Source organism: Aspergillus bombycis (genome assembly GCF_001792695.1).
Source record: "Aspergillus bombycis strain NRRL26010 chromosome Unknown contig00116, whole genome shotgun sequence".
Lineage (NCBI taxonomy): Eukaryota > Fungi > Ascomycota > Eurotiomycetes > Eurotiales > Aspergillaceae > Aspergillus > Aspergillus bombycis.
Window position 1 is genome coordinate 81 of NW_019170118.1, and position 19,161 is coordinate 19,241.

Consider the following 19,161-nt stretch of genomic DNA (forward strand, 5'->3'; position numbering starts at 1 on the left):
GATCTAGACCGGGGGTGATTAGATAGCTCATGTGTGGTGGCGCTTGTTGCGAGATTATGTGGCACGGTTGCACAACGAGATACGCCAGTGCGGTTGGTTGTCATCTGGCGTCTCAGGAGGTAAGTACGACCTTTGGCATAGTGGCTTGACCCTGGGGATTATGAGAGGCTTCTTCAAGCCAAGTATATAGAGATTACTCGTGGGCTATGTTGTACGGACCCGCATGACATACTCTTTATTCAAAGCACTATGCATGGATATTTGACCCTCTAGATAAATTGGTCAGGCTTTGGAAGGCGTTTTGAAAGTATAGCTCATGGTATTATCTATGCATTACACATATCAAATGAGCAATTTGAGGGGAACAAAGATATCAGATCAATATCCCCCATAGACTATGAGCTCGTTTCCATCATAGCACGGCGACAAGGGTGCAGCTTCTGGAATGAGAAGCCGTCAATAAAAGGATTGTCACCATGCTTCCGGACGAGGGATAGCTCTTTCATACGTGCAACAATGCCCACACAAGCCACATTACATCCTGATCGACAATGTGTATCCTCCGCGGGAGGATCCCTGGGTGCTCGCCTGTTAATCCAGTGCCAGTCTCACTGGTCCTCATTATTGTCTCCGGTTTCCTCGGCGCCACCAGATGACAAGTCTGTTTCAGTTTCAGACCGCGTGGCACGAGGCGGGAATCTCCAATCTATGGTGTGGGGTATCCAGATTCCGTTATACATCCTGTCTTGCTCTTTGGTGGGCTCATTCTTGCGGGCGTTGGGGAAGTCCATATCACCGGCTGACTCGTAGCCTGCGTTTATGCTAGTTACAATCGATGATAATAGAGCATCCAAGGGAGGGGAGGCCTCAAATACCATCTAGAATGCTACTGCGCTTATCCTCTTCAGGAACAGGTGCAGAAGCGGCAATCGCAACGAGGGAGAATAAGACTAAGTGGTGGGTCTTCATTTTCTTTTCTGCTCTTGCGGAACGATGTCGTACTACTTCAGGTGTGTTAACTGGGAGTTATAAGAGCGGCAGGATTTATATAGGGTTGCGGTTGGTGATATATCTCAACTAACCGTCATTTTCCCTTACTGGGTATCAATGGCCTGAATAATGAGCAGAACATGATCGTAATATCAGGCCGAGCGGTTATTCGTGGCGTCTTATTGAGGAACGACGGCAGGATCGTAAGATAGGGTTTGGGTTGCCCCAGGGCGCCGTCGGGGAGGCGAAGCATTCATTCAATCAAAGAAACGCGCGAAAAGATGGAACTGCAGCTATACCAGATCGGAAGGTCAAACAAAGAGTCGGCCTGTGGATCTTTCCATCAAATCTTTTCTTAGTCACTTGAAAAAAAGGGTCCATGGTCAATAGTGATCCCCCTTATCGTCATATCCCACATGACGAACAGATCCTGTCGACATAATGATCATGGCATGACAACTCGAAATGCGATATGAATATATGATGGTTATAAAAGGTGATAACTACAAGATTCCTACAGAATGAGATCATCCTGGCTTCAAAATTGTCATTTTCTATAAAATCTGCTCAGACGGAGTAGAAAAGTATTGGCGGAAAAATGCCCATGGCAGCAAGATACACGAACTTCTCGAGCCATTACATAGTAACGATGTTTTCAAGAAGCTTTCGTATCAGCAGGGCTTCTTCCAACGCAATGGTATCTAGCAAAAGCTTTGAGCATCATAACTATGAAACACGCTTCCAGCGCTGCAAACGGACGTAACATAGAGGGGGGTGGCTATACTCGGTCAGTATATGATGCCCCGGCAAAAGACCTTTTGTAACAAAGAAGAGCGTACAGTCCACAGGTAGATTAGGCCCCGGTCCTCTAATGATAGGTTTGTGTTGCGGTGTCGGCGTCAGCCTGTTTTCACAATCGAGCTGATCATATCCTCCATTGACTGTACTGGACCCGGTCCATATATCGATATGCCAGACCTTGTTGGCCCAGTTCCGATTACAGGAGTCACAGTAATCCTCCATGCGAAGATACTTGCGCAAATAGGGGGCATAGATGATTTCGCAGTTCTGAAACTCGCCCGGGGCAGAGGCGAAGGTTAAGGGATCATTGAAGGTTCCAACTCCCCCAGCTGTCAGGCCTCGGCCGCAATCGTACGCGATCGCACAGCCAGGGGGATCATTGTCGGGAAATCCGTAGAAGGTGTGGGCGACATCCTGCACATGGCAGGACTGGCGAATGGTGAGTGCGGAACTGAGTCCCACATACCAAAGGATGCCCACGAATATCAAGGACATCGTGGCTGGTATGATGGCTATGTAAGCGGAGAAAGCTGCATAAAAGAGAGTAGCGGGGCTCTTTAAATGGCTTCGCCATCTCCCAATGATGACGAAATTTCTGTAGAAGACCTGGGTCTTCGATGTCACTATACCGGTGATGAGCCCATGGTTACCTCATACCAGCTATAGAGCAGTCTCGTCGCCATGGTTATCCAGGGCATGAGGTGATGTGGCTGCCTGTCCAGAGATATCATCTTGTCTTGATATTGACTACATGGCTCATTGGAATTCACCCGATGCAGTGAAAGATCAATTAACTCGGTTCTCTACATATGGAATCATCGATTATCACTCATATTCCCTTTTTTTTTTTCCTTCGCTCTGCAACGAGTGCAATTGATTATATGCCTAGTTTCCACATCGTGGAGGAATCATTCATTACGCAGGAGCCAAGCTGAACCAGCTTGACACATTCAAAGGGAAAGAAAGAAAGGTGACATGATACTGTAACACGGATATCTATGTAATGCAGAAGGATAATTACGTAGTTCATGTGTCCCTCGCAGGAACATCGACGGTCATCATTTCGAGAACAGGCTTTTGGGTCTTGATTTACGATACGTAATTAACCAAGGCATCCGATTTCATAGTTGGCCGGCAACATGGAGAATGCCTCTGAAGTAGGCGGCTCGCCTAAGGATCTAGAAATGCAATGAAAGAAGCGAGCAATAGAAGCACGTTGACTTGTCTCCAGAAGCTAAATTTCTCGACGAATGCTATGTCGGTTGACCCGAGCCTGCGGTATTCCATCGCGTCTTACAGACATCACCGGTCCGGCATATTCCTTTTGTCCCTTGATAATGTACATCACCACACTGAGGATGAAAACGGTCGAAAAGATGACCACGCTCCAGTTGAAAGTGGTGGGAGTGACTGGGGTACTGGTGGGCCAAAGTGAGAAGAATAGAGCAAATACCACATACACCAGGGCTGCTGCGTTCACCCAAAGTCCATATTTCCCCATGGTCCAACGCTGTGGAGGCAGCGTTTCTGGACAGAACATCCTGCGATATAGTAGACAGCCGATTGACACCACATATGTCCACATAAGTGCTGCAACATTTAAGGAAATGATTGCATGAAACGCCGTGTCAGAACCGATGTTGATCAACGCTAGAAGACCACTGGTAGCACAAGATAGTCCAATGGCATTGACGGGAAGCCTCCGCTTCGGATTAACTTTGCAGATCCACTTGGCAAACGGCAAGCCTTTGTCACGAGCGAAGGCATAGGTTTGACGCGCTGCTGATGCATTGAAGAGAATATTGCTGAAAATGACCGGGATGAGGATGATGGCCGTGAGACCGTTAACTCCAGCAGTCCCAACTGCATTCTTGAAAACATAGATGAAGGGGAAGCCAGTTGGATCCTCAAGGGCATCTTCCAGGGACGGCATGGCGAAAAGATAGGTAATTACCAGAGCAACAGCCATGGCGCCATTAGTAAAGAAGCCCCAGACCATAGCGATCGGCACGTATCTGCCGGCATCACGAACTTCCTCGGACATGTGTGCCGTGGCATCGGTGCTGAGCCCGGCGTAGATAGCAGAGATCTGACCAACCATTAGGGCCAATCCCGTGCTGGACCACCCACCGGTATTACTAAATTCCAGGAATACGACATTCGTAGGTTGCCGTGGAGCCATTGCCCACAGGACCGTTATGACCACCACAAAGCAAAGAATGTGCAATGCCAACAGCAGGTTTTGAATACGGGGCATCCAACTGGCCGCGTAGACGTTGAAAAAGTAGATGACTAGGATCATGGCAAAGACGAACAGTGTGCCCTGCCAATTCTCTGGCTCGTAACTTGGATCTTTCACACTGATTAACCCTTGTATAATGGTGCCGGTCAGAAATGAGCCCGACGCTGCGCCAGCCTGCCACGCTAGTACCGACATCCAGCCAGTGATATAGCTCAAAACGCGTTGATAGCGAGGAGATGCAAGCTCAGAAACCCAATGATACTGACCACCAGACGTTGGCGACCTGAATTTTCCACATTTGTCAGTCCAGGCGCGATCTAGATACCAAATGAGTTCGTAGTTTCACTTGCATTGATGCCATTTCCGACATTGTCAGAATAATCAGCCCGAATCCAGCAAAGGTCCACATGTAGGTCCAAAATAAACCAGCCCTGCCGCCGTTCACGAGTGCTTCAGTGTTTCCTCTATTCGGTGCTCGGTTATGTCAGCTAACTTTCATCACTGGGAGACCCGAAAGGAATCCCGCACATCAGGATAAATTCCCAGGTCGCCTGGAGTACCGATGCAAAGCTCAGAGCCGCTAGAGGGCGAAGATTTCTCTGCAGTAGCATTTATCGTCAATATTTCGTCCGTCATACCTGGCTATCCGATAAGCGCCGGCAGCATACCTTGAGTTCCTGGATTTTACCCATGCGCGTCATATCGCTCTGGTCATACCCAGTACCCGTTTCTTCGCCATCCTTGTTATTGTCTTGCATGTCAATATTCTGAGACGCAGTAGCCGAGATAAGGTTCCCCGGCTTTGATGTGGTAGGGGCATTTTCAGTGGCAGTTGACATCCTTGAGGACGGAAATAGTAGTTAAATCAAGTCAAGCAGAAAGAAAGTGCGTACTAAAGGGGCGAGATGCTGTGGCATGCTATCTGTTACAGTCAGCGATATTGGGGAAGCAACCGCAAAGAGGAATGAGAGGGAGGTGGAGTAAAAGTGCAGTAACACCGGAAGGATGTGTATGTCTGTTTGTTTGTATGTTTGCCGTCACACCTCGCAGGCTGTCCGACCTCATGGAAGAATGCTTCGGTGAATATCAATCCTCTCAAAACCACCGGTTATGCTGGAACGAAAGGTCCACCTTAAGTTACCCCTTTCCGCGTTCGGCTCCTGACATGCTCAAGCCGGATGAAGCACCTTGTTCATTGTGATAGAAACGCCTCGAGCCAGAACGACAGAAGTAGGGACATCCCGGCCACTCAGTCTGCATACTTGCCTACTCTGTGCGACATACTGAACCGCGATACGAGGGGTCTGACTGAAGAGGTTATAATTGTATGCACTTCTCCTATCCTCTGGTTGCGAGGCAAATCCAAGGAAAGAGAGTCATGGTAAATATAATAATAAGCCAATTCGTGGCTGACCGGACCAAACCCTAATTTCCTGCCGGGTCAATGATGGAACCGCTGGGTTGAAAGGACTTCTCCGGCTTTTGTCCACCAATAGACCCGGATAAGTATTCAATACTCGAGAAGAACGATCCCACAGAGCGTTATCTCTAGTGTATTCTCCGTTCGGACCGTTCCTCCCTCTCCTTCGCCGTTTCTTACATGCCGTCGCTAAGACAACACGGGGCATACTGGGGCTGCCCACTAATAATACTAATAAAAAGGAAAAAAGACAAATAAGATAGTCTCGTACCTATTGCTAACGACTAGCCGTGTTGGAATCTAGTCTAATGACGTTGTCCTACGTGGGTGTCCAGTGATGTTGGATTTGTTTGCTACCCATACCGATAATAGCTCAATAATAAGGCCGGGGTTGGAGATGACCGACTGCTGATTGAATCCTTCGCAGCTTTATCGCTCTGGGATAAAATGGCTTAATATTCACGATCCCATTCTTCTACCAATCGTGCAAAGAAAGCTGGTTGGTGGCTAGTATGCTGGGCACACGCAATGTGCACGAGTGAACCTCGTCTGTGCGCTGCCGACGTGATAGGGACAATATGCGGCGGAAGCTCGGAGCCCTTGTGCGTCAGACTATGCCGTAAGATAGAAAAAGAAACGACTTCTATCTGTGTCAGCGGATAAAACCTCGTGCTTCCAAACCACTCTTGTCTTCTAAGTGGGCCCTAGGAGGGCCAACCTCAACCAGAATATATCAGGATACTACGCCGGCCTTAACGTTGTTACATAACTCTTATTCCACTTGCCAAGTACAATGCCAGCTCGATCTAGTTCGCTCCTATCCAGGACTGCGCCTCCCCTGGCAGCGGACAATGACTATGATCACAGCGGTTTACTTGTCGTGATCACTTCGCTAGCTTTGTTCCTAGCCCTGGCCTCTTTTTCGATCCGCGCGTTCGCTGCTTCAAAAAGATCCTTCGTGCTGAATGAAGATTATGTACTTCTCGCCGTAGTGGTATGCGTCGTTGAAAGAGCTCCTTTCCCCCAATCTCTGTTTGCCGTACACCAGATAGACTAGGTCGCTCACACAGTTCCTGACAGATATGTTCATGCTTGCAAGTCTCGGTTACTCTAGCTTCGGTTCATTATGGATGGGGTAAAACACGAGATATAGTTTCGGATAAGGATTTCATATCCATGTTAAAGGTGTGTCGATTGAAAGGGAATTATGGAGCTATGTATTAATGTTAACTAAATCCAGACGGTGTATGTAGCGGACTTGTTCTATGTCCTTGTCATCGGTCTGTCGAAAATTTGCTCGGCAGTATTTTATCGGAACCTCTCCATCCGTCGTTCTATGCGGGCGAACAATGTCATCCTCACTGCTTGTTCGGTGTGGACTATTCTCGCAATAGCCGTTCTGGGGGGTCGTTGCAGCAAGAGTCCGTGGAAAGACATTGATGATCACTGCGTTGGCCTCGTGAGTAATCATAGCTCTACTTTATATTGCTTTGATAGCCACTGTGAGTATCATCGGCCTGACTTTTGACTTATAGCTGCCACGTTGGAAGGCTATCTGCGCCTTAGATATCGTGCTCGAAGCATTCATCCTGGCCTATCCGGTGGGAATTATCTATAAGGTTCAAATTTCCCCTTTAAAGAAATTCGTCGTCTTCGCGATTCTCAGCTGTCGCATTATGTATGTTTAACGCCTCTTCCTACCAATACTCACAGCTGGCCCAGATAATAAACTTCTTTAGCCTTATTCCTCTCTCTGCCATCCATCTTTACTTTATCCAGAAACAGATCCAGTCAACTGATCCAACTCTCACTGGAACGTACGCGACGATAGTCGCCCAAATCCACCTCGGCGTTAGCGTTCTTGTGCTTACGGTTTCATCTCTAAAGATGTTCGTGGCAGTCTATGAAGACGAGCAGGGGCTCGCATATACCGAAGATGCTTCGAAGGCACTGGCCATTAGCGATAACGATAACAGCCGGCAGTCGAAGGCCAGGTCGGGGAGGTGGTCTCGGCAAACGAAGGAGCCCAGCACGTCATCCACTGGCTGTGGTGATGGGCCCATCATACCCTTGGCCTCAGGAGCCCGAGGTAGTGGTAACACTATTGTCAAAAGCGTACATATCTCAGTAACCCACGAGGACTGTGAGCATATCACGCCGGGAAAAAGAGGGCCACATGGTCATAGTGGAAGTATTATGTAGATGCTGCCTAGATGTATCAGCTACCAGACATGTTCGGTAGAAGCAGACGATCGAGTTGTCAATATTAATACACAATAATGTATTACGCCTGCGTACAACTTCTTCCGGGCTCCTCCCGGATCGTTGATGACCGGAAGAATAGGTATTAGAACTATTGGCTAGGTACAATATCATGAAACTATCTGGGTATATCTCTTGGTATGTCATGTGTGTTCGCGATAATTCATATATGATGACACTCCTTTAAGTAATGTAACTGGATAAATGCGTCGATTATAGATATCTGATAGCTTTTATTCGTGGAAACCACTACTTAAAACATCTACTCCGTATGCATCTTGACACTCATCCTGTCCTGGTTTGATATACGTGGCAAGATTGGCGTATATCCATTATAATACTACATTATAGCCCAGTCGCACTATCTTTATAACCCGCATCAAACCACTCAACGGTTGGCTGGATATTGAAAAGCTCCCACATAAGCCCGTCATTCCACATTGACGACGTTTGCTGAGACAGCCCTTCTGCACTAGGTCCAGGATCGAGTGCTTGCGAATACAACACCTGTTGCTCTGAGCTTCCTAGTTGAGTGGTATCACTGCGGTGTGCCCTTGCGGTAAGCGATTCATGAAGTTGGGGATACACCGATACGTTAACATCATTAGATTCAGCAACTCCAGTGGGCTGACTTCTGATTGTCTCCGTGGTCTGCGCATGCTGCTGTGAAGCGTCCTGAGCGATGGTTTCATAAAGCTGATCGCACAAAGCTGTGAACTGGGAAAACAACCCGTGTAATCGGAGTATAGAAGGGTTATACTCTTTGATGCGGGATAATGCCGCGGTGATTTGGGTTAGAAGATTATAATCCTCGCGATTGGATGTCGCAATGACATTGCAAAAAATGATAAAAAAAGGCGTAAGTGGGTAGAGAAGCACAGTCCTATATGTAGGGTAGATTAGCCGTCAATCTCGCATCTGTCTCTCTCAGTGAGTAAATGACGCATCCATACCAGAACACAAAATCGTGGTAAACGTGTTCACCTCGCAAGATATGATACTGAAGAACATTCATTGACCGCAGTGCTCTACGGGCATGAGATAAACAGCGTTCGCGCACACGATGGTCATGTAAGGAAACCGAATTGAGTCGCAAGACTGTTGTTATGATAGAATGATAGGTGAAGTCCACTGCATCCCATTCCAAGCGCAGTTCTAATGTGCCACTCGAGTTTGCTCTTGTCTGGATGGTATTAGGATGGCTGGTGGGAAGAAGAAGGGGGATGCATACCTCGCACAGCTCCTCCCATATGTCTTGCAATTCTGCTTCTAAGCGGGTAATAGCCCCCAGCGCCTGGTCGTCAGGGGTTCCATCACCTGGTGTTAGCACAGAAAGGGCACCATCCAGCACATGCGCCAGCTTGATCAAGATATTGGCTTTCATATCTAACGGGTCTTCTTGTCTTGGCAGAAGTAAAGAGGTTGGCTCAACATTCAGCGCTGGCAAGGATGGTGGTCGCACCAGAAGCATGCTCAAAACCTTATCAAAATAGTAGCACCATCGTATACAACGACGTATGTCATGAGACCTGTCACACTCTTCAAGCATCCTTGAATCCAGGCTATGATAACCTAGTGCCACCAGGAGTCTCGACGCAAAGGCCGTGAAGGTCCACGCTTGCGTTGTATCGCCCAAAGCTTGCATCAGGTTGACCTAGATTGTCAGAAGTGCAACCATAGACAAATTGATGCATGGGAGTTTGTAGCGTGGGTTTTACTTACTGCTGAAAGCAAAGACTGGAGCATCAATAGGCTTGGTTTGTGCAGAATATCAAGTTCGCGAATTGACCGGAGGGCAGCTGTTATATACTTCTTCTTCGAAGCTTCTAGAGCTTGTGCCAGGTCGCTGGACGTACAGATCCGCAGCCATCTGTTAATGTAGGTCACTGCTCTTGCAAATATGCAGACCTTATACTGAGATGCTGTCTGACCGGTCGCCTGACCATTCACAACCGCCAGACAAATGGTCTCAAACCTCTCAAGAGATATGTGATCGGGCCAGTGAAGCTTCCATGGCGTAGAATAATCGGGACAAGCTGGATAAACTTAGGTCGCATGGCTAAAAAGGGACTAGAGCAGGGTACATACGATTCATCATCATGAAGAATAACTCTGAAAGCCCCACATTATCTGGTGTATCACCGTCTTGCACTTGGTCATAGCTTGAGTTTTCAATTGAATGTGAGGGATTGCTGAAGTCACTAATCAAAGATAGAGCAGACTCCAACACATGCCTACGGCTTTTCGAGAGGGATGAATTCGAGTCTAGTTCGCGTCGTATTATATTGACTTCGTTTGCTTGATGTACATACGCAGGAGAGCGGATGGTTTCAGCGGCCAGAGTCGCTTTGTGTCTCACTTGTCTGGTTCCTTCTGAGGTGCTCGAAGATGGTCCTTGAGAAGTATCGTGTCCACCCAGGTTGATCCCCGGATTAGGTGGACTCCTAGAAGATAGCTCGTCAATGCCCCTATTTCTGCTTCTCCGGTTATAGTTCCCGGGTCCTCGAAAACTGTACGACACAACGGATCAGAAAAGTCTCTGTAACTAATGCATTGTCACGCGTACCGTGAGACTCTAGTACGGCGAGTCTGCTTGGGTCTCGCACGAATACATGGCACCTGCGCACTCAAACACCCCTGGCACTGTGGCTGCCGGTCGCATTTAACCTGTCTCCGAAGGTTGGCGTCAGACACATTGTGCATATTCTCACTAACTTTAATGATCACAGCTACTGCGGTCGACTACCAGTAGCTGTTGGGGACGCTGATTACCTTCCTTGCATGGCATAGGTCACACTAAAGTACAACAGATAGGACGAACGTATTCGTTAGTGCGTCAGTTCATTTGTAGCATCTCAAGATGGCGTTTCACCGATGGTGGGGGTACAGCAAACTGGCGGAGATGTATAGCGATGCTTACAGCTGGGAGTCTGCGGAGTGCTGCCAAGGGCGAGGTGCCGGACGTTTCGGCCATCAGGCGTCAGCTGACTTCTATAGCTTCACCTGAAGAGAAATATAATCTCATAAGGGAAAGGAATTCCACTTTACTCGGGAATGTGTTTAATGCTCTCGGCATTTCGGGAAACTCGGAAATTAATTAATGCACCAAGGAACGTGGTCGGAAATTCGGATTATCTCCAAGCAGTACTAGTCCTAAACAAGGCTTGTTCCGAAGGCTATTCCATGATGGACCGCCTTCCTATATAGGTTTAGCCGTCTTCAATCTACTTGTGTTGTGTAGATACAAACTTAATCTTAGTTTGGAAAATCTTCTAGGACCATACATCCATCAGGTAAGAGAAGACGAAAGAGAACGGGTTCAGATACTAGCAGAGCTGCCATTGAAAGACTGCGTTGGACATACAACCATGCAGATATTGCACGAGTATACTACTAGCATCGGTGCGCGTTCACTAGTCACTCGCCAAATCGCTTGGCTGTTGGTGGATCCGAATGCGACTGTCCGAGAATCTGACTCACAATCCGAGCAACCAATATGTCCTATCCCACGTTGTTCGTTAAGCAGTTTGGTGCCATATAGCGTTTCTTTTACCTATTAGACCCATTTATCGGACTTTGGTGACTAGCTCTTACTGATAATTTGTAAGTATGCGGGCTAGGCGCCAATACCAGAATGGAACATTTAAACAGGCTACTTCGGTGCCTTATTTTTCTCTCTTTCTTTTCACGTTCATCGAGTCTTCCATTCTTGTATATTCCAGCCACCCTCTTCTTAGAAATGTACGGCCTATGTTGAGCGTTCTTGAGTATCATACAGCCGCTTCTAGCCATGGAAAGTTCGACTACTACATCTTCAACCACAGGTTGGCCCCCCGAGGAACACAAGCTTTCTATGACCGGGGCCGACACTAGTCCTTTGGCTTCTAAATTCGAAGATATTTTTCAGCGAAGTTTACAATCCGGGTACAAACCTCGACGACTCGGAGTCACCTGGAACGACTTGACTGTGAAAGCAAAAAGCGCCGAAGCCACAATTAATGAGAATGTCTTTTCGCAGTTCAACATGCTTCGCCGTCTACAGCAACACCGACAAGGCATGCCGTTGAAAACAATTCTTCATCAGAGTCATGGATGCGTTAAACCTGGAGAGATGTTACTGGTCCTCGGCCGCCCTGGGTCCGGATGTACAACACTCTTGAAGATGCTTGCCAATCGAAGGACAGGCTACGAAGAAATAGAGGGTGACGTGCGGTATGGTAGTATGCGCCATGAGGAGGCTGCGGAGAATTATACAGGCCAAATCATTATGAATACAGAGGAAGAGATCTTCTTCCCCACGTTGACTGTGGGACAAACCCTGGATTTTGCGACTCGTCTGAAGGTACCCGCTCACCTCCCTGGGGATGCCGTCAATGCAGAGGCGTACCGTGCAGAGATGAAAGAACTCCTCTTGGAGAGTCTCCATATACCTCATACGGCAGAAACGAAAGTGGGCAATGAATATGTTCGTGGCGTTTCCGGGGGAGAACGAAAGCGTGTCTCAATTATGGAATGCCTCGCATCTGGCGCGTCTGTCTACTGCTGGGACAACAGTACTAGAGGTCTAGATGCGGCCAGTGCATTAGACTGGGCAAAGATGATGCGTGCGATGGCGGATGTATATGGCAGCTCGATTATTGCAACACTATATCAGGCAGGAAATGATATTTTCCGCCTTTTCGACAAGGTCCTTGTTTTGGATGAGGGGAGGCAGATATATTATGGGCCCGCTAACCAAGCACAACAATTCATGGAGGACCTTGGATTCGAGTGCAGCGAGGGTGCCAACATTGGAGATTATCTGACCAGTGTTACAGTTCCTTTGGAACGTCGAATTCGTTCTGGATATGAATCCATATATCCCCGGAACGCTGAAGCCATTGCCACATCCTACCGCAACTCTAGTATAAAAACTCAGATGGCCTCTGAATACGACTATCCTGCTAGCGAACTGTCGCAGCAACGCACCAAAGACTTTCAAGAATCTGTCGCTCTGGAAAAGCACCATCCAAAAAGCGCAAGCACTGTCCACTTTGCAACGCAAGTACGTGCTTGCATTATTCGACAATATCAGGTGCTGCTCGGTGATAAGAAGACGTTTGCCATGAAGCAAGGCTCGACTTTGATACAAGCCTTGGTGGCCGGCTCCATGTATTACCATGTGAAACCCGACACTTCTGGGCTTTTTCTCAAGGCCGGCGCCCTGTTTTGGTCCATCCTTTATAACAGTATGAGCGCCATGTCCGAGGTTGTCGATTCTTTTTCTGGCAGGCCCATGGTAGTGAAACACAACGCCTTTGCATATTGCAAACCGGCTGCGTTCTGCATTGGACAGATAGCTGCGGATATTCCAATCACAATTTTCCAGATCAGCATCTGGTCTCTAATCCTGTATTTCATGGTTGGCCTGAAAATGTCTGCCAGTGCGTTCTTTACGTATTTCGTGGTCCTTTTCGCATGTGCGATGTGCTCTACTGCTTTATTCCGTGCCGTCGGAGCGGTTTTCCGAACATTTGATGGCGCCTCCAAGGTGTCAGGATATGTGGTGACAATTATGGCCATGTACGCAGGTTTTCAAATTCAACACTCCCAAATGCGGCCGTGGTTTGGATGGTTATATTGGCTTAACCCTGTTGCGTACGCTTTCGATGGCTTGATGAGTAACGAGTTCCGCGATCGAGAGATCGACTGCACCGGCGGCAACCTGATCCCTCATGGCGAAAGCTACGCGAATGTGAGTATGTCGTATCGGTCATGCGCTGGGGTGAGAGGTGCAACCCCAGGATTCGCCTCGTTAACTGGAGAACAATATCTGGGTGCTCTATCATACAGTTATACGCACTTATGGCGAAACTTTGGTATTCTCTGGGCTTGGTGGGTCTTCTATGTAGCGGTTACGATCGGTGCAACTATGATGTGGAAAAGTCCTTCCGAGTCCGGTGCACAGCTGCTCATCCCTAGGGAAAGACTGGCTCGGCATATGCAGCTGGATCTCGATGATGAGGAGTCCCAAGTGCCACAAAAGTCCTGCCATGGTCACCACAGTCAGGAAAAAATCGATGGTTCACCACCCTCAACACCGGCTGCTGAAACACAATTGGCTAAGAATACCTCCATCTTCACCTGGAAGAACCTGAAATATACTGTAAAGACTCCATCTGGCCCCCGTGTGCTATTGGACAACGTTCATGGATGGGTAAAGCCTGGTATGCTAGGTGCTCTCATGGGTGCGTCGGGCGCAGGCAAGACAACGTTATTGGATGTCCTTGCCCAGAGGAAAACAGAAGGTAAAATTGAAGGGTCAATCATGGTTGACGGCCGGCCTCTATCAGTGTCGTTCCAGCGCTCGGCTGGGTATTGTGAGCAACTCGATGTTCATGAGCCCTATGCAACCGTTAGAGAAGCATTAGAATTCTCGGCACTTTTAAGACAGCCTCCTGACACCCCTGAAAAGGACAAGCTCGCATACGTGGATGTCATTATCGACCTTCTCGAACTTGGAGACATTGCGGATACTCTTGTAGGCAAGCCTAACGCAGGCGGTTTGAACATTGAGCAACGGAAGCGTGTTACTATAGGTGTCGAACTAGTCGCTAAGCCTAGTATCCTGATCTTTCTGGATGAGCCAACGTCGGGCCTTGATGGACAGTCTGCCTTTAATACTATGCGATTTCTGAGAAAACTCTCAAATCAGGGCCAAGCCATCTTGGTTACCATCCATCAGCCGTCAGCCCAGTTGTTCTACCAATTTGATACCCTCTTATTGTTGGCCCCAGGTGGCAAAACTGTCTACTTTGGAGACATAGGAGAAAATGCCAGCACGCTCAAAGAATACTTCGAACGCTATGGGTCACCCTGTCCTAGTCAAATGAACCCGGCAGACCATATGATCGACGTGGTCTCAGGTCGAGCTTCGAACGTCGACTGGCACCATGTATGGCTAAAATCGCCAGAGTATCAGCAATCCATGGTTGAGCTCGACAGGCTTATCCAAGAATCCGCTTCAAGGGAACCAGTGAATAACTCGAGTGCTGATGACAACGAGTATGCGACACCACTCTGGTACCAAACTAAAATTGTCCTGCGCCGTATGAATATCGCCCTCTTCCGGAATACGAACTATGTGAACAATAAGATATATCTGCATATTGGCCTGGCCCTGTTCAATGGATTTTCATACTGGATGATTGGCGATACTGTGAATGACATGCAGCTTCGCATGTTCACTATTTTCGTGTTTATGTTTGTTGCCCCCGGTGTGGTGAATCAGCTCCAGCCGCTGTTCATTGAAAGACGGGATATATACGACGCACGGGAGAAGAAATCCAGAATGTACTCCTGGAAAGCATTTGTCACGGCCCTTATTGTGTCCGAGTTCCCATATCTATGTGTCTGTGGCGTGCTGTACTTTCTCTGTTGGTATTATACTGTCGGTTTCCCAGCAGCCACGGAAAAGGCTGGGGCCGCTTTATTTGTCGTCATCCTGTACGAATTCTCATATACAGGAATCGGTCAATTTGTCGCAGCATACTCGCCCAATGCTGTTTTTGCGGCGCTGGTCAACCCTCTCCTTGTCGGAATCATGGTTTCTTTCTGTGGCATCTTGGTCCCATACGACCAGATTATCCCATTTTGGAGATACTGGATGTATTACATGAACCCCCTCACTTACCTAGTTGGGAGCCTCTTGGTTTTCAACATCTTCGATGTCGACGTCAAGTGTGCTGACTCGGAGTTCGCCATATTTAATCCGCCTTCCAACATGACATGTCTGGATTACCTATCTTCGTATCTGGAAGCGTCTGACGCCAACCTGGTCAATCCCGAGGCACGCTCCGAATGCCGCGTCTGCCCCTATACCAGCGGAGGTGGTTATTTGAAGACCATCAATTTGAATGACTACTACTTTGGCTGGAGAGACGTGGGCATTTTTGTGATCTTTATTTTCAGTTCATATGGATTGGTGTATCTGTTCATGAAGCTGAGAACAAAAGCCTCGAAGAAGGCTGAGTGATGATTTCATAGCCCGCTGCACATCACTGGCTACGCTACCTCTTAGGGTGCATAACTAGTCTGCTGGAGGAAGCTGAATGGATGGGCAGCGTGATGGCTGGCGCATATTGGCAATTTTTGGCAATTTTTGGCGTGGTGGTTTTCCAGGATAGCCTTGTCGGATGCCTACGGCAATTACATGCATTAGATCCAGAGAAATACCTATATTTAAAACAATAGTCGTGCTCTTACGGAGTAGTATGGGAGACATTCAAAGAAAAGCAGAACTATTATTCATGTTCAACAACGACAGTCCAAGATGTGAATTTCCGACGATTCAGCAGGCTTGGCACAATGCAAGGGGAACCCCATCTTGGGAGTGAGGGTCGATCTCCAGGTAGCCTCCTGGTGAGACGTGGAACCGAGGACAATTAGTGTCAGATACTCTCCCAAGTATCGTGGGGGGCGCAAGTCGGATGCATCACACCGTCGTCTTGGTAGGAACCAACACGCATATGATATTACACCCCTGTCTGAAGCGCCTTCATGCCGGCATGAGAAGTATCCGTTATTCATATGATCTATCGCTGACCGAAACGGAACTGATAGTCCAACCCGAATGACTCGGATCTCGATTGAACTCGGTATCGTCGCGAATACGCCGACATTCGGCTTGGGCATCGAGAATACTTATGGTTATACCCAAACTTTCGGTGGATCTCAGGGCCCGACTCTATCGCTTACGCAGTCGATGAGAACATCTAGCCGCTTAGCCTTGTGAAAGGCAATGCTACGAAAACAACCAGATCGAGGTACTCTACCGGGCAAGCAAGCCGATCACAGAAACTTCAGGAAAACAGGGAATGCCAGGGGAAACAAAAGAAAAAGAAAAAGAAAAAGAGGAATGTTTATCGAGGTTTACCATCACTTTGACCGCGATTAGCTCCGACAGTTAACGGTGGAGCAGTGGCTTGCCGAATATATTGGAATTTGGGACAGATCATCAAAGGTGAATCCTGCGGAAAATTTTTCTTGCAACTGAAACATCTACCCGCCCGTCCTTTTTTTTTTTTTTTTCTTTCATTTGTCTTTTGGCGCATGAACCGCGCGATAAAGGAGCAAATCCATTTAGGAAAAAAACCGAAATTCAAGGGTTCCCCGTGCAATAACCCTAATGGCGCAATGTCCAGGACGGGAGAACTACGAAAGTGTTGACTGTGTTGGAATCACTCCTTTTAAGAAAATGGTCACCGCGTCTACCTTGCTCAAAGGATTTATGATTAGTAGACACTATCTGCTAGTAGGCGTCATCAGCCAACCGTCTTAGGGTCACGGAACAAGGCCGTAAGCTGACCCACTTGGCTAAGCTTACCGGTTCCGCCGTGAAGATCGACTATCCAAGCAAGTTATTTCAAACTATCCAGGCAGCCGGTATCTTGGAGATCCGTTGGTCGTGTCATTCAGGGGTCCAAATATCTTTCCCAGACCCGTGAAAATGCGATTGGTTGAAACGCAGCGAGAAATTACGGAGTAGCATTTGCATTAGCCATAAAGGTGACGGGTGTGTTCGAGTGATATCTGCAGAGCAGGGGATATTTATATTCAAGTCATTATCCCCCTCCCTTTTCGGGAATGTCCAAACTCCAGCTATCTTTGTGCTATCACTGTTGTTGAGTATACCGGTGACTGACTCGATAAACTTTGATAGAAAGCTCAAGGTGGAACCATTTTGGCCAAAGTTTACCTGGGTGATCTACGGGTCTTATACGTATGCAGTCACGGAATTCATTGCCACATATAGAGTTCTCAAGTTCAGCTAACCCCCAAAAAGAATAAAGATAAAAAAAATGTCTTTAGGGTTTAATCTGTTGTCTGTATTTGGCATGCTTGAAACCACTGCCATGGCCTTCAACTTAACCTTGTTGCAACGGGCAGGCATCACGGTATCCCATGATGATGACTTCTTGTCGTCTTTATAATGACCTGCTGCCCTGGTCTTACACTTGTTTTACCCCAGAATCATCTGTGATCGAGCCAGCTCTCCGCTGAGTCCGCCCCCAGAGCTATCTCCTGCGTCCGGGTTTCGCGCACTGTGCCTCTGCCCCATAGGGTGGCAAGTAGGTGCCGGTATCTGTACCCCGATGACATACCCACCAGGAAAATCATATCCAATTGCACATTAGTTCCATACTGAACTACATGATGATGATGATGATGACTCGTCCGTCAACACAGGTGCCAGGCCTCCTTCCCTTGAATTGATTTCTTCACAACAGGGACTCCTGCCGTAGGCTTCGGGAATGCGAGCGATCCCCCGTCTCACTTATCGTACAACGCTTGGAAGATGATGGATATAAAAGCCCTTTCAGATGGTCAATTAAATCGGCAGCCAAGCTGATTTGAGCACGCGAAGCCAGGGAAGTCAATCTCGGAATGGACATAGCAGAATGGATCCCTTTTGCCTAGCGAGTAGCCGGGGGAGACGGCCGTGGTCCGTCCGCTATCAACCACATCCCCACCCGAAGTTAGACACATCTAACCACAACCTGACATGATCAGCGGGTTTCAGAGCAACCCAGATCAATCAACATGTCTTGTAGATCAGAGACTCGATCTATTTGTCAGACGCGCTGTAGTAATGCTCCTTGGTGCTGTATAGTAACAGTCTCAAAAAGTCGTCCTTTGACTACATTTGAGGCACCAGAGTAACCCCGGAGGATAAGGTGAGGCTTCATGAGAATAAGGTAGGCACCTATTTCTCCGAGAGACTGGGTCGACATGAAGGATGTCCCTGGAACTGTGTAGATGTTCTAATTTGAAACACCCACGCATAACGTGAGTAATGCGTCGTATATGGAGCCACGAAGGAATCCTGTGAAGATGCATATGATCCGAAAATTCCGTGATCAAATCTGCAGTTCACGCCTTTTTCTTTTTTCTTTTTTTTTGATTAATATTATTTTCTTTCTCTCTGCCCAAGGTTGAAATGTAGAAGATTAAGATCAGCACGACAGGAATCGGCTCTTAGCAGTAGTGCGATCGACCGTTCACAAGACTATCAGAATCTACTATTTAGATTGATATCTAACATACGCTGGGCTGGATATCGAAACCGCACCCGGCGAAATCTCGGCAAATCCACCATGCGTGCCGTCATGAGAGTAACGCCCCCCCACGTGGCTCAGCGAGCATTAATTAAGCTTGAAGGGCCTGAAGGTGAACAATAGCTTACTGATAGCGGTCTCTTAGCGGTCCACGGGATTTGGTGTTGGAGAAGGGAGGTGCTTTAGTGCCAAAATTCTGTTCCTGGAATGGGCTATTACCCCAATCCCATGGGGCACATTACAATCCCAAATTTATTTACTTCTGTAAACGCGCATCATTCTGCATGCACATTTCCTGTGGGCAGATTTCGTGGGATTTGAGTGCCCAATACTTATAGTTCTCACTGGCG

At 47.8% G+C, this 19,161-nt stretch overlaps 6 protein-coding genes across 6 annotated transcripts; 2 read left to right on the forward strand and 4 right to left on the reverse strand.

Annotated features, from left to right (window-relative positions):
* Nucleotides 1-608: 608 nt before the first annotated feature.
* On the reverse strand, nt 609-969 carry ABOM_009751 (uncharacterized protein; the record flags this gene model as incomplete). The annotated part of the gene is made up of 2 exons (XM_022536879.1): nt 609-811; nt 876-969. 2 exons carry the CDS (start codon nt 967-969, stop codon nt 609-611), a joined length of 297 nt encoding a protein of 98 aa, XP_022385001.1.
* Nucleotides 970-1,691: 722 nt separating this feature from the next.
* Nucleotides 1,692-2,286, reverse strand: ABOM_009752 (uncharacterized protein; the record flags this gene model as incomplete). Its single annotated transcript, XM_022536880.1, has 2 exons — nt 1,692-1,768; nt 1,830-2,286. The coding sequence occupies 2 exons, from the start codon at nt 2,284-2,286 to the stop codon at nt 1,692-1,694; spliced, it is 534 nt and encodes a 177-aa protein (XP_022384995.1).
* A 739-nt stretch (nt 2,287-3,025) lies between these two features.
* ABOM_009753 (putative GABA permease) lies at nt 3,026-4,872 on the reverse strand (the record flags this gene model as incomplete). Its single annotated transcript, XM_022536881.1, has 4 exons — nt 3,026-4,316; nt 4,402-4,497; nt 4,562-4,632; nt 4,702-4,872. The coding sequence occupies 4 exons, from the start codon at nt 4,870-4,872 to the stop codon at nt 3,026-3,028; spliced, it is 1,629 nt and encodes a 542-aa protein (XP_022384996.1).
* A 1,374-nt stretch (nt 4,873-6,246) lies between these two features.
* Nucleotides 6,247-7,655, forward strand: ABOM_009754 (uncharacterized protein; the record flags this gene model as incomplete). Its single annotated transcript, XM_022536882.1, has 5 exons — nt 6,247-6,447; nt 6,534-6,638; nt 6,694-6,912; nt 6,989-7,131; nt 7,193-7,655. 5 exons carry the CDS (start codon nt 6,247-6,249, stop codon nt 7,653-7,655), a joined length of 1,131 nt encoding a protein of 376 aa, XP_022384993.1.
* Nucleotides 7,656-8,060: 405 nt separating this feature from the next.
* On the reverse strand, nt 8,061-10,418 carry ABOM_009755 (fungal specific transcription factor domain-containing protein; the record flags this gene model as incomplete). The annotated part of the gene is made up of 6 exons (XM_022536883.1): nt 8,061-8,598; nt 8,669-8,898; nt 8,947-9,369; nt 9,438-9,751; nt 9,804-10,225; nt 10,282-10,418. The coding sequence occupies 6 exons, from the start codon at nt 10,416-10,418 to the stop codon at nt 8,061-8,063; spliced, it is 2,064 nt and encodes a 687-aa protein (XP_022384999.1).
* Nucleotides 10,419-11,505: 1,087 nt separating this feature from the next.
* ABOM_009756 (ABC drug exporter AtrF) lies at nt 11,506-15,729 on the forward strand (the record flags this gene model as incomplete). The annotated part of the gene is made up of 1 exon (XM_022536884.1): nt 11,506-15,729. The coding sequence occupies one exon, from the start codon at nt 11,506-11,508 to the stop codon at nt 15,727-15,729; it is 4,224 nt and encodes a 1,407-aa protein (XP_022385000.1).
* Nucleotides 15,730-19,161: the final 3,432 nt, after the last annotated feature.